Source organism: Equus caballus, chromosome 2 (genome assembly GCF_041296265.1).
Source record: "Equus caballus isolate H_3958 breed thoroughbred chromosome 2, TB-T2T, whole genome shotgun sequence".
NCBI classification, from domain to species: Eukaryota; Metazoa; Chordata; class Mammalia; order Perissodactyla; family Equidae; genus Equus; species Equus caballus.
In genome coordinates, this window is record NC_091685.1 from 14,278,385 (window position 1) to 14,292,952 (window position 14,568).

Below are 14,568 nucleotides of genomic sequence, written 5' to 3' on the forward strand. Positions count from 1 at the left end.
ACACACAGTCTACCACAAACACAGATCCACCTACACAAATCCACGGGGTCGAGGGGCACAGGCACAGCAGACTGTTCAGGCAAGGAAGCATGCACGCACAGACAAGACACCTGCAATTTGTTCATAGGAGAATCTAAATTTCAAACGTTATACCTGCCAGGTTTGGGACAAAGTAAAAATGAAAATAATCTTGCTGATGAGACCAATGTGTCCTCTAGATCCGATCATGTCTCCAGTGTGAATAGGTTGTAAGTTTCGTAGGGCCCTGGGGAAGGCTTGTGGAATGGACTGTATGTGACCTGAGAGCACTCCAGTGGGCAAGAAGGGTCTGTGCTTGATACCTGTTAACTTGCTCTGTGCCTCTGATTATAAGTCATTACAGTGGAATCTCACGCATCAATTGATTTTGGGCGAGTCTGGCACCTGTGCATCAGCTTCTAGGAGGCTGCTTGTCCTCAGGGAACCAATTAAACTGGTTTCCTGGCCAGACAATGGTGAGGAATGGACTCAGGATGCAGAGGGGAGACTCTCTCTTTCCAGGCTGGGCCCCTTCCCAAGCAGATGCCCCGTTCAGGCTGGAGTGACAACAGTTCCTCTGAAAGTCATTACTAACTGGACCTTCTCCCTGAAAACTGGTGGCTTTCACAAGGAAATGTGGGAGCCCCTTTCCACCAAGTGCCAAGTGTCGCTGCCCAGAGCCAGCCTGGAGCCATGTGTTCTATGAGGATACAGGCTCAGAAAAGCCCCTTTTGGCAAAGTCTCCTTTAGCTGGGATTGGAACCCAGGGAGGGAAGAGGGGGCCCAGGTTGGTGTCTGCAGCCCCTGTACCACAATTGCCAGAGTAGAGCTGACCGAGCCAGTGCTCAGCGTCCCTGGAGAAAGGATTACCCCAGACCTCCAGTTCCAAGGAGTAGGACCCAGGCCTTACCCAGCTGTGCCCACAGTCCCCAGCGGCTGCTGCTCCAAAGGGAATGGAATTTGCTCTGACTTCTCTCTAGGGGGAACGCAGGCGCAGAAGGCCGGGGGCCTGGCAGGCTAACTCCCGCGCCAGCCCCCCAAAGTGCCCCAGGCCTTCTGGCTTCATTCCAGCCTAGCCCGAAGGGGACGACATCTGCTTCCAACAGCGGCCTCAGCTGCAGGGCAGGGAGGCAGGGGCGGAGAAGGGGGCTCCTTTGTGGAGCCCACTCCCAGGGGTTCGTGGGGATCAATCATCTGAAAGCTGGAGCGCCTTGTAATTTTATTCCCTGGGAGGAGGAGCATGAGAAGTCGTCCAGGGGGGTGGGGATGAGACGGAGAAGGGGGAGGGGGGGAGGGGGGGAGGGCGGCCAGGGGAGCTGTTCAGGGAGAGGAGGGACTTGGCTAGGTTTCTCAAGCCTTCTCCACTCTCCAAACTTTCACCAAACTCTTGGCCCCCGCCTCCCCGAAACCAAAACACAACAAGCTCTGGAGGAGCCGCGAGCAGCGCGGAGGGGCGGGCGGACTCACGGCGGCACGGAGCCTCAGGAGGCTGATGCAACTTTCCCTTTAAGAAAGCCACCTGGGCGCACCGCGGTGCGGACCCAGCGCGCCTGGGCCGGGGGCTGCAGCATGGTAAGGGGAGGGGCCGCCGTGGCCCGCGCCTCTGTCTGTCCTGCCGTCGGTCTGGGTGTTTGGTGGCTCCGCGGGGCTGAGCCCCAGGACCAGCGTGCGTGCGTGTGTGTGAATGTGTGTGTGTGTGTGTGTGATCGCGCATGCATGCAGGCATCTGTGGATAAGAGTGTGGGTACAAGCAGGGGGATGTCTGTCTCGCCGCAAAGGTCGGGGTACGTGCGCGCGTTTGGGTGTCACTGCTGTCACCAAGGAACTGAAGCGGGCGGGAACTGCGTGGGGGTGGGGGGCCGCTCCCGGAGGGGGGGCGCTGCGTGCCGGCGCCGGCTCGGTCGGGGGCGGCGGGCTCACGGCTGTGCGGGTAGCGCCGGAACCAGAGCGTGTCACCGGCCGTCTGGGGCGCCAGTGGGTCTGCGCGCCAAGGGGCTGCGGGGACCAGGAGCCGGCGGGCAGTATCTGCGCCCCGCGTGCGGGCTCCGGCTCCATCTCCTCGCCCTGCCGGCCGGCCTGGTGCCTATCTGGCCCCTCCAGCCGGCCTGCCTCCTATCTGCCCGCTCACCCGCCGGCCGGATGCGGGTTCCCGCGTGCCCGCCGATCTCGGGGAGCCGCGCCAGCGAGTCCCCGAGCCCTCGGACTCTCTTTGTCCGCGACTCCCGGCCACGGCTTTGGAAAGGGACTACGGCCGTGGAGTTCTTTGGGGTTTGCCACCCTGGCAAGACTCCGCGCCCTGCTCACCCCAACCTTCATTCCCGGTGCGCGCAGGGCTGGCCGGGGCGGCCGCAGGTGAGGGCAGGGGCCTACCAGCCCGGGGCGCCCACCCCCAGCCGGCGCCCCGCACCCCGCAGCCTCGGCCGGGCGGGAGAGGGCGGCGGGGCCGCGGCCGGACGGGAGGGGGCTTGCCCGGAGGGCCGGGAGGGGCCCGAGCTGGCCCGGGGGCGGGGCCATGGGGCGGGGCCCCGGGTGCCCCGGTACTTTTCCACGGCAGGGGCCGGGGGCGGGGCCGCCGCCTCCACGCCAGCTGAGAGGCCCACACGTGGCGGCTGATGTAACGCCGGCCCCCCTACACCTCGCACCGCGATTAAGGCGGACGCGCCCCGCTTCGAGGAATCGGGGCGCTCCGGGCGGTGCCGCAGCTCGGAGGGCGACCGCGCCCCTGCCTACCGGCCCGGGGCCTCCTCGCCGGCTGCCGGCAGCTTCCTAAAGGAGCCGCGCCCCCTTTCGGGCCTGCTCTCCGTAGGCCACGCCCCCTCGCTGGTCACCCTTAAAGGAGCCGCGTCCCCAGCTCTCTGACAGCTCCTCCACAAAGCCGGGTCTCTTTCTTTGCGGAAACAAACTTGATGCTGCGGCCCCTAGAAGATAAAGGGCTGGGGGCGAAGAGTGGAGGAGAGAAGGACCTGAGAGGTTAAAGACCTCCAAAGTGGGGGAGCCTCAGAAGGTTAGAGAGTAGTGGGTGAGGGGACTGGTTCTAGGAAGGGACTAATGGGCGACACTGAGCATGCCCAAGTGTTTCGAAGGACCACAGAGTAAACGCCCCCTAACTCGGCCTACACTGCGAGTGCGGCGGTGTCCGCTCCGTGCCCAGCCCTGGAGACAGAAGACTCACACCTCTGCCCTGGAAGATCTCTCCAGCTGGTGTGGGAGCCAGATTTGGACACAAGCAACCATGCCGCAACGCTATGTGTGAAGAGCATGTTAGTCAGATGTACACAGTGTGCTTTGGGGGTACAGTGGAAAGACTGACTGTAGCTGGGAGGAGGAAAGAAGGCTTCTTAAAGATAATGGCATTGAGACAGGTTTTGAAGATGGGTAGGATGTATATGTAGATGGAAATGGAGACGGGGATGCTCAAGGAAGAGGGAACCTCCTGAGCAAGGGAGGCAAGAACCCTCTGGGAATGCTGAACAGTCTCACATGGCCGCAGGTGGCTGCAGGTGGCCCACCTGGCCTCCACGCAAAACTAAGGGCCCTCCCCTGCTCCCACAGCCCCTCTGCCTGCTCCATCACAGTGAATAGGCATTATGCTTCCTCCTCTTTCTCCAAATCTGTTGCCACTTTGCCAAATTAACTCCCTCTGACCCTTAAACATCACCTCCTCAGGGAAGCCCTCTGTGACTCTCATGAAAGGACCTTTCTCCTTCACACCCTTTATCTTAGTCTTTAATTACATACATTAAAGTCACCAGTTTCACTTGTCCCTGTTCCTTGTCCTCACTCACTACACCCCTCCCTCCAAGCTATAAACTCCAGCCTGATGAGTTCCTGGTGCCCAGCACAGGCCTGGCACAGAGCAAGCCTGAAATAAATATTTGTGGAATAAATGAATTGAATTGTGGCCAGCCTTAAATGCCTGCTAAACAATTTAGGCCATATCCTGTTGCCGTGGAGAACTATTGGAGGAAATCAGGGCTTTAGGGCTTTGGGAAGATTAATGGATTGGAGGGGAGGAAATGGGGAGGACTTGCAGTGGAATCAAAAATTAAGCAGCAACTGCGGAGCTTACAAAGGAAATATTATTAGCCCCATCTTCCAGATTGAGAAAACTGAGGCTCAGAGAGGTTAAGTAACTTGCCTGAAGTCACATACCTAGTGAGTGGCAGAGCTGGAATTCCAGCCCAGGCCTCTCAGGTTCCAGAGCCCAAGCGCTTCATCACATGCCAAATGGACTCTGACCCACTGTGTGTCAATGCTGGCCCATACCCAGGCTAGGGGCAGGTCTGGCCTGAGTAATGTGGGCTGCCAACACGTAGAAGAGGGCCTGGCATAGCATGGGGATTCAGTTGGTACTGTTTGAATGGATCGATGGGGCCATTTAAGAGAAATGGTAGAGGCAGGAGAAGCGGCAAAGCTTTACCTCTAACTTGTTCTGGGCACAGCCACCAAGTAGTCTTTCCCCATTCATCTGTCGGCACCCTGAGCACAAGGACTGTATTTGCAGTTGGTGCTCAGGGACGACCTGGGTGAGAACCCTGTAGCCTAACTGCCAGGGCAGCGTGTCCTCAGCTTACTCACTGGACCAGAAGGCATAGGAATTGGTCTTTTTTTTTTTTTTTGAGGAAGATTAGCCCTGAGCTAACATCTGCCGCCAATCCTCCTCTTTTTGCTGAGGAAGACTGGCCCTGAGCCAACATCCATGCCCATCTTCCCTACTTTATATGTGGGATGCCTGCCATAGCATGGCTTGGTAAGCGGTGCGTAGGTCCCCACCAGGGATCCGAACCGGAGAACCCCATGCCGCTGAAGTGGGAGTGTGCAGACTTAACCACTCGGCTGGCCCCAGAAATTGGCTCTTAATAACGCCATCTGCTGTTATTGCTGTCATCATTGTCTTTATTTGTTGGCTGAAGAGAGACAGCTTTGGGGCAGTCATATCTAGAGTTTACAGGTTGGAGGAAGGGGGGCGGTGAGGGAGGAAAAATTTGGTCTTCTAAAAGAGCACACCCTCTCCTCCTGACTGCCCCCAGCAGACCAAAGCCACGAGCAGGGACCGCTTTAGGAGGACACTCTGAGAGGCAGAAAGGCTGAGAGGCCAGCCTGGGTGACTGACAAAAGGAAATGGTTACAAGTCACATCCTTGCCTGGCCTTCCCTGGGGAGAAGACTGTGTGCCCGGAGACCCAGTGACCAGGGCAAAGGCCTGAGGAAGCCCCGAGCTGATTTGCACCGGTGAAGAGTTCCTTCCACATCTCTTCTAGCCTTCCAATGATACCCTGGGCCTCAGGTGGGAAAGGTGGCCCTTGACAGGTGGCTGTTGGTGAGGCAGAGTGGCACAGAACAGCCTTTGGAGTAGAGGCTGCTCCCTGGGAAGGTAGAGAAGGCACAGCCCAATCCTTTCTGGGACCAGGCCCCATGGAGACTGAACGTCCTTGTCCATCTGACCCATGGTTTTCCTCCCATGAGAGAATTCTTTGAGGCTCCCAGGAGACGTTGCTTCCTCTCCTGTGGTCTGTCAAAGACTGCCCCCTCTCCCATCTGCATCTGACATTAAACCTGTGGATGCCAGCCTGGCCGTGTGGCCACTTCTTCAGTCTGACTGCAGCCCGCTTTAGCACACCAGCCCCACACTGCCTTTTGGGTGCTTCGTGCGAGATCTCGGCTGACCTGGACCCTCAGCCTTACCCATTTTCCTTCCATTCAATTCAACCAACACTTCCTGCAAGCTGAGTACTGTTCTAGGTGCTGTGCTTGGAGAGGTAACTGAACCACAGACCCCAGCCCTCAGGGAACTCACACTTGTGGTTGACAGACTCATAAACAAATAAATCTAAGGTGAGTTGATAAGGACACTAGTAGAAGTCTGCAAAAATAGAAAGGAGGAAGCAATTTGTTCATTCCGGAAAAGGGTATGGAGAAGAGGCGGCGTTTAAGCCAGGTCCTGAAGGATTTGTAGAATTTCACCTGGTGAATAGGAAGGTGTGGCAGGCAGGGGACAGTCTGGCAAGGGCAGGGAGGCGTGCCTGCACACGGTGTGTTTGGCATGCCCAGAGCTTGTGGTCCAAGTTAGTAACCTAACCACAAGCCCAGCTGCCCTGGAGCCCAAGCTTAGTGGCACCAGAATGAGGAAGGACTGTCCTGACCACCTGGCTGGGGTGAGGTTGGGGAGCGTGTGCTGATCCAGGCTGACTCACCTCAGGGGAAAGGTTGAAGCCATTCACACAGATGATGAAGAAATTGGACCCTGGCCCAGTTCTGTGTTCATTTTCTATCTTTTATAGAAATGGGCATCTGGAGAGTCAAAAATAGACCTTTGCCCATTGGGACAGGAAGCCAGGAGACCAAGGGATCTAGGGAAAGGGTTGGGAGAAGAGGTAGGAAGGAGCTGGATCAAGGGTCATCCAAAAGGAAGCAAGATGGGAAAATGGCCTGCCAGCCGGTAGTTTGGGCCCTGCACTGCCTGTTTCTGGAGAGCCCTGAGGGCCGCCCACATCCTGCCCTGCCTTCCCAAGCCAGGTCCTCACCTCCCTCTCTGTTCTCTCCACAGCTCTTGAGGTCTGTGGTCTGAAAAGTGCTGGAAGCAGAGCCTGTGACTGTGGCCCGGGACTCCAGGGCCCCCAACCCACTGCCACCATGGTAGGAAAAGGTGCCAAAGGGATGCTGGTGAGTCTGGGGACCAGTCTTCAGGGAGGAATGGGGGTCATGAGCACTGCCCCCTCTGGGGCCTTCTGCCAGCTGCTTGCCATGACAGGAGGGCGGAAGAGGCATCATGGGCGCCAAGTCTGTCACTGCCAGGGCCTCTGAGTACTAGGGTTGTCCCAGGCCTGAGTGGGCAGCCCCTCCCCCAGCAGGTTAGGTGATGCCACGGCTCCGTCACTTCATCTTCTGCCGCAGAGCCACCAAGGCACGCCAGGAGGCAGGAGGCTCACTCCCTATCTTCGTCACAAGAGAGACCCTGGACAGAAGGCTGCAGCTCGTCCTGCTGAGAGGACGGCAGGACGCCCGGGGCTGTCCCCCTGGGCACCCCCACCCCCATCCAGTGCTCGCCTGCCACAGGGAGTGTTCAGTGTGTGCTGATCAAGGCTCCTCAGACCCTCTCTGGTTTTTCTCCACTTCCACTCAGAAAAGTAACAGAGCATATTTCATTTGAATTCCTTCCTGAGGCCCCTCAGAAAGCTCCCTCTCCCCTTCCCCTTCCGCAAGCCCTGGCCCTGCCCTCTGCTGCCTCAGAGCCCAAGATGGGTGGTGGGAGGCGCATGACAAGCAGAGGCCTGGTGAGGGCTCGAAGGAGGACGACTCGTTGATGGATGGAGCAGGTGGGCACTGAAGCGGGAACTAGAAAAGGGTTGCCAGATCCCACCCCAAGGGCAGTGGTTGTATTTCTTCTCGTGAGATCTTGCCTCAGGCACAAGCTGCACTGGGCAGCTGTGGGGGGGGCAGCCAGTGACTGAGCAGAGCCCTTCCTTTGGCTCCTCCCTTCCCCGCGTCAATTCCTCTGTTGCTTTTCTCATTGAGGGAAGGATTTATTGGCCTGGGGTCTCGGTTGAACCCTCCCCAAACTAGCTCTGTCTCTCACCAAAGGCTCACGGGACTCCAAGTACTTGGTCCACAGGAATGGTTTGCGGGAGGGAGCTGGGCGGTTCTGCTCCAGCCTGAGGACCCCTATTCTGCCCACCTGAACAGGCAGCATCCATCCCCTCAGGCCTGCCCTGGTCAGCCCCTCCTAGTTGGAGTAAGTCCGAAGGAACCAAGCTTCTCAAAGTCTTCCTGAGCCAGCCTGAACTCTGGGTGTTCAGATTTGGGTAGAGATGGAGGTCTCATGACCTGAACACTGGCTAGGGGTGGATGCTGTGATAGAGTCAAAAATGGCCACGGCCTCCCCTTTCCCGCCAAGTTTTGGAATTCTGGGCCTGTCGTTGGAAGTGGGGTGTGGCTCTGCCCCTTCCAACATGGAGATTCTGAGCCTCCTGAAGCTTGGGAAGCCCTCAGAGTGCTCCTCTTTCTCTGGAGTGACCCTGGAAGGACTGGGGTAGGCAGGCAGGATAGATGAGGGAGCCACGTGGGCAGTGCAGGGAGCATGAATCACAACGTCCAAGAATGCTGCTGGAGCCCAGCTTCCCGGACCCTGGGCTCTGCCGGTCAGCTGGGCCAGCCCGTCTGTGGAAGGGAATGCTGCCTTGGGACGCCCGTTCCCAGCACCAGGATGTGCCTAAAGATAGCTGGGGCTTGCTTTCTTCCATGCCCTCTGCCCTTTGGCTTCTGCCTGCTGCTGCTGTGTTTGAGGCTCATAGCGTCTGTCCCCTGGGCACCCCCAGCCGTTGCTGGAGATTCTATTCCTGCCTCTTTCTCAGTTCTGCTGATGACCTTGACTACTCTATTCTCGGTCCCCAGTTTGGAAGCCGCCTCCATTCAGTGTTTGTCTCTGAGATGAAGCCTCTAAGGAGCACCATCTCTCCTAGCTGACCTAGGCAGCTGGCTAGCACTTGATTAGGTGCTTGTGTTCCCCTCTGGGCAAATAGCAGAGGATACTCCTCTCAGACCTGCCTCTTCTCTGGATGCCGCAGTGGGGCAGAACAGAGGGTGTTGAGGGCCATGCATGTAAGCCAGTGGCACTTGGACTGTCCCAGGTCTGTGGCTTCTGTTGCCGTTTGTGCCCTGATATGCAGGGAGTGGGCAGCTGGCCCCTGTGTGGGGTCCTCACTTCTGTCCCCCTTTGCTCCAGGTATGGGTGTGAGGACATGGGCCCCCTGGGGTCTCTTCAGTGTCAGTAGACACCCCATGTCATCCTTGGGGCTTCTGCTGGGCTCTTCATGTAGCAGGTGTCCCGTGGAGGAGCAAGCCACTTCCCAGCACGTGCCCAGGCCCACATGCCGGCTGCACGTGTCCCTCCCCCTACTCCCAGCCCAGATGGTCTCTGCCAGCCCAGCTCAGCTGCCTCCCTCACGCCTCAGCAGCTCTTAGGACAGGGCTGTGCGAGAACCCAGCTGGCCAGGGTGCCTCCAAGGCGAGGAGCAGCTGGGATGCTTGGGGGCACTGGGGGGTGGGTGGGGTGGTCCTTCCAGGGCAGGGAGTCAGAGGACAGGAGCCTAGGACAGGAGAGCCCCATGGGTCAGCTTTAACCCCACAGCCTCACACCAAGTTCACAAGCTGGCTCACTCACTCCCCTCTCCTATGCCTACTCCCCACTCATATACCGTCTTGGGCAGCAGAGGCCTTGGTGAGCCTCACTGACCTCTCCTGTGTCTTTGAGCTCACTGGTTTCTTCTGCTACTGGAAAACCCCATGATGAATAAGAGCAGTCACCTGGGCTAGAGCCCTGAGTCCCAGAGCATCTAAATATCCCAGAAAGCTTTGCAAGCGCCAAAGGCCGCCTGGGGCTGCCCCACCCTGACCTGTTCTGTTTTGCTTTGACATGAGGGTTTGGACACCTCTTGTCTACAGCATCCATCACAGGGCCTGGCACACAGTGGGTGTTCACCCACCCCAAGTCCTGACATGCGGCAAGTGCTCAACTAGCATAGGCTTGGCACATATTGGGAGCTCACCAAGCACAGGGCTTGGCACACATTGGGCACTCCCTTGGGAGAGGGCCTGTCGCTTACTAGGCACTCACCTAGCACGAGTCCCAGCATGTGGCAAGTACTCAGCTAGTACAGACTTGGCACACACATTGGGCACTCCCTTAGTACAGAACCTGTCAGAGTGGGCACTCCTCTAGCACAGTGCCAGGCGCACAGTGGGTGCTCACCCTCCTTGGGGCTGGGCATATATTGGGTCTTCATCTGGCACAGAATTTGGCATACATGGGATACTCACCCAACACACCACTGGGGCTCTCTTAACATAGAACTGGGCACACAGTGGGAGCTCTCCCAGCTTTGGACTTGGCACACAGTGGGCCCTCTCTCCACACAGGTCCTGGCACACAGTGGGTGTTCTCCTAGCGCAGACCTGGCACACTGTATATTCTTCTAGCATTAGATTTGGCGCACAGTGGGCACTCTGCTAACAGGTCCTGGCACACAGTGAGTGCTTTCCTAACAGAGTTTGACAAACCCTAGATATTCTCGCAGCTCAGGGACTGACACACAGTGGGCACACTCCTTATATAAGGTCTAGAACAGAGGGTGTGCTCTCCTAGCCAGGACAGCCTGAGCAATGTCCTAGATGATCAACTAGATGATCCCAGATGATGTGCAACTACCCCTCCCCAGAGAAAGGGACAATATCTAGATCCAGAGGGAAAGGCCCAGCCTCTGGCTTCCTCCTCGGGCTTCCTCTGTGGACCTAGAACCTTTCCCTCCCTTCCCCTTGGTCTCCTTCCCCTCCCCACCCTGCCTGGAGCCCACCCACTCAGTCCTGTGCCCTCGCCTCCCCTCACACAGCTTCCCAGCAGCCTTCCCCCCACCCCAGTCCCAGCTCAGCAGGACCTTCCCTCAGAGTCACAGGGCACAACAAAGCCCCTAGACTTCTTGCCCCTCTGGAAGCATGCCCACTCTTATTAAGAAAAGTCAGAGGGGGGGCTCAGGGAGTCGGCTCCCTAAGTGGGGCTGGAGCAGCTGGATCCCACTAATGAGGCCTCATTACGGCCAGGGCCCAGCTGGGCTTCTGCCGCCTCCTGTCCCCATGGCCAGAGCCAGAGAAAGCCGTCCAGCCAGGGCTGCCTGTTCTGGGCACCGAGCCCAGGCCAGGGCAGCCAGAGCCCAGAGCCCACCCTGGGTGGAAGCGAGCATTTGGGCATCATGGGTGACTGGGCCTTCCTGGAGCCAGTGGCCCAGCCAGGGCCTTGGCCCTCAGTCTGTGCCTGCAGGAAGTCAGTGGAGCGTGTCTGGGGACCCGGCTATGGAGCCTGGCCCAGGGAGCAAGTGAATCAGTGGGGTCTGAAGCCATTTTTAGGAGACTTGCTTAAGCCAATGCCGGTCCCCATCTTTCCCCCAAAAATGGGAACAATAATGTACCTACCTCACAGGCTGTTGGGAGGACTAAATGAGTTAATATATATAACGTGTTTAGGACAGTGTCTGGCTAATAGTAAGCATGTGTATGAATTATCTATGACTATTATTACTAATACTCCCTAGATTCAATGATGGGTGGATATTATCCTCATTTTAGAGATGAAGAAACTGAGACCAGACCTGTTAAGTGACTTGCCTAAGGTTCTATATGGTGAGAAACTGGCAGAGCTGGGGTTTGAACCCAGGCCTGTCTGATTGTAAGAACTGTGCCCTTTTTAAAAAAAATGTCATCTCGCCATGTTCCCTTTAGGGTTACCAGGCTTACCAAACTGATAGGAAAGCCGTCATTTACATCAGAATCCATGCGTGCTTCTATTTATTTGATGGATGTCTACAAGATCCTATGATGTACCAGGCACTCTGCTGACCTGTCAACTTCCAAAGAGAACCACCCTTCCCAGGACCAGAACACTCATGCCCACCTTCCTGGCCACTGGTTAGTGGTGTCTCAGCATCAGCTGGAGGCTGACCAGTGAGTGTGGCCTCAGAGGAGAGGGATTGGATGGGTCTGAGTGACAGCCCACCCCAGTCATGGTGACACACACTGGACCGTACCCGGGCCACGCAGCTCACACTCCCAGAGTGAACACCTCAGGTTCTGAGCAGCACGGTACAAATCCCCAAGGGTCCTTATTCTGCATCTCCCCTTTGACTGGACTCTGTGGTGACCACCTCTTGGCTAATGCCGTCTTTCTTCAGACAGGTGACAGCACAGTTCACTAGGCCAGAGCTTTCTTGCACAGTCAGTCGCGTTCTCCTATGAGGACACCCCATCATCTTGGCTGGTTAGGGGTTCCCAGCTCCGGTGCAGAGACAGCTTCAGGGCCCATCATCCACCAACTACAACACCCTAAGAAGTCTGAGATGCTTTGGTAGTGCCCTGTGGGCTGCGCCCTGCCCTCTTCCTGCCCCTTCATCATCTCTAGAGCACAATGGCACCCAACTACCCTACCAGGAGCCCACCGAGAGCCAGGCCTATGGGGTCAGAAGCATCTGGGCCCCGACACCCAGCTCTGGGAGGGGAGCCGCCGTCTCACTCTCTCCCGTGCTCGCTCTGCCTCACTCTGTAGTTGTGAGTGTGTGTGTGTTTTTTGTTCCAATAACTTGCTGGGAACAAGGGAAAAACACAACAAACCCCACGCCTCGCTCTAGCTCTGGAGCACCCGCGCTGGGCTGCATGGGGACTGGCCGGAGGGGGAGGGCCAGGGGAGGGGTAGGCAGAGCTTCGGGAGGAGATGAGGTGAAAGTAATTGCCGCTGCCCAGCCGGCAGTGGGAGAGGCAGGGGATGCGTCAGTGTCGCCTGGAGCTGGCAGAGGTGTGAATGAGCGGCAGAGACACGCGCGCTCTGCTCCGAGTGCTCACCCCGGGATGGCTGCGGCTCATGGACCTGTGGCCCCCTCCTCCCCAGAACAGGTCAGTCACCTTCCAGAAGGCCAAGCCCCCTCCCTGGTGCCAGGCAGGCTGGGAGGCTGGGCTGGGGGTAGGGAGAGGGGCTGAGTGGTCTGTGCCAGGGAGGGGTAGACACAGCCAGTGAGCGAGACAGACACCAGCAAAAGTGACCCAGAAAGTTGCAACTGTGCAAAGGAGTGCAGGAAGAGTTAGCTGTGTGGTGGGGGCGTGGGGGAGGAGAGTGGGGGTGTGGGAGCTCCCCCAGCCCAAGGACCTGCTGAGAATCTGCTCTGTGTATCAAAGCTGCATTGTCCTAGCTCCCGGGGAGACGGGCCGGAGGTGCCCAGGAATTGTACTAATCAATACAGCCCCATTGTCTGTGCCACTGCAGTTACTCCTATGGGAAGAGTGGGTGAGGGGGCAGGGGGACATGGTACATGGACTCAGTGGTGAGGGTGGGGGAAGAGGATGGCATAGAGTCTCAGCTGGGAGGAGAAAGACCCCACGGAACATTCGCCAGTGTCCAGGGCAAGTGCCCGGGTGGGGTGGATGCCCGTGTGCCCTCGTCCCTGGAAGGTGGGGATGGGTAAGGATATCAGGCACAGTGGGGCTGATGGCAGCCAGGGTGAGGGGACCAGGAAAGCCACCCTCCTCCCCTGTAGGGCATCCCGACTTGACCTTCCGAAGGCAAGAGAAGGAATGTCCTCTGGGGAGACATGGGTTGGTTTTGGGAGAAGCATTATGCAGGGCTGCCCTCAAACCTCAGGACTGCCAGGGTCAAAAACCAAAGCCACTTCCCAGAGTGCCAGCCTGCTGCCAGACGACTTGGGTAGAGACTGCCCACAGCTGCCACAGCACAGGGCACAACTGCTGGCCTTCTCCAGGGCAGAAGCGGTGTCCACCCAGTGTTCCCCATCATTGCTCCCCAGGGCCCGGAGCAGAGCCTGGCATGCCTCAGGGGTGCGTCTTCTGTCTGCTGTCCACAATATTGGTGGCCACTCTCTGCCGATCAGGGCTCTGCAAGGAAATAGCACAGGGCATGTCCTTGCCTTTCTCACCTGCTATGTGAGGGCCTGGACTCCTGAGAGGTGTCCAGAGGTTCCTCTGAGGTTTTCCTTGATGCAGGAAGCACAAATAGCCCCTGTGTACTGCTCTGGCTTGGGGCAGATTTTCCCATGGTCCTGCTTCTCTCGCGCTGGTCCCTGATTCTTTCCCGTGTCTGGATAAGGGAGGCCAGGTGAAGAACAGAAGGCTCTGTCATTGCAGGGCAGGTGCTACCTCAGGGCCAGCCTAGCTCCTGGACTGATGGGAGAGAACTTGGGGGAACAAGAACCGAGGGGTGTGAGGAGATCGTGGGGTCTTCTGAGGCAGCCACAATTTACTGTAATGGCTGTTCTGTCTGAATTCCCCACTGGGGCTCCGAGAAAGTCGCCAGTGATCTGGATTTGGCTCAAGGTCAGTCTGGGATGTGGGGTCTTGCCCGTTCTCCTCCATAAAGTTTGTCTTGGATGAGACTTCATCCCATGAGCAAACCCTGGGGCTGCACAGTCCCAAACAAGAAGCCTGCTGGATCCCAGCGGGGCCCGCCCACCAGGGCAGCTCCAGGATTCCTCAGTGTCCAGCGAGAGCAGGAGGAGGGAGCTCACAATTCACAAAAATATCCAGTGGACACTGATCCGGGAGGGCGGGAGTCAGGAGCCAGAGCAGGGTAGAAATCTGGGCTTTCTTTGAGTTCATGTATGAAGCAAGAAGAGGGCCCTCCTATGGTGGTGGGGTTCCCTCTGGGAGCGGGCCTTGTCGTTTCTTTACACTTTGCTGTAGTTTGAAATTTTTTTGTGATAAGCTTATAATGCTTTTATAATCAGAAAGAAAGCAATAATAACATTTTTTTAAAGTAGTCTGGAAAGCTAGTGGGAACTAATGGCAAATACAGGAGAGAGTCAGGAATAGCAAAATCCAGGCAAGGAAGACCTACCGAATATTAGCAGATCCACTGAGGTTGTCTAGTCTGTTCATCTGCTAGAGCCGTGGAGGTTGTCTGGTCCATCTGTCTGTTAGTTCTGCTGAGGTGATCGAGTCTGCCCCCTGATGTCATATATGAGGATGCTGAGATGCCCAGAAGTGACTTGTCCGCTTGGGGGAG

General features: G+C 57.4%; 1 protein-coding gene across 12 annotated transcripts in view; it reads left to right on the forward strand.

Moving 5' to 3' along the window:
- Nucleotides 1-1,265: 1,265 nt before the first annotated feature.
- SLC6A9 (solute carrier family 6 member 9) overlaps nucleotides 1,266-14,568 on the forward strand; it is a 31,382-nt gene continuing 18,079 nt past the window's right edge. The window contains exons 1-3 of one of the 12 annotated variants that reach the window (XM_070248692.1): nucleotides 1,295-1,590; nucleotides 6,565-6,680; nucleotides 11,286-11,507. Coding sequence is in view for 5 of the 12 variants with exons in the window: in XM_014737477.3 (XP_014592963.2) it covers nucleotides 1,703-1,802; nucleotides 6,565-6,680 (216 nt within the window). In the remaining 7 variants the exon portion in view is untranslated. Of the gene's footprint in view, nucleotides 1,591-1,623; nucleotides 1,803-1,885; nucleotides 2,371-6,564; nucleotides 6,681-11,285; nucleotides 11,508-12,239; nucleotides 12,450-14,568 lie in introns of those variants that run through there. The other 11 variants (XM_070248693.1, XM_070248725.1, XM_070248694.1 and 8 more) reach the window with 11 other exon arrangements.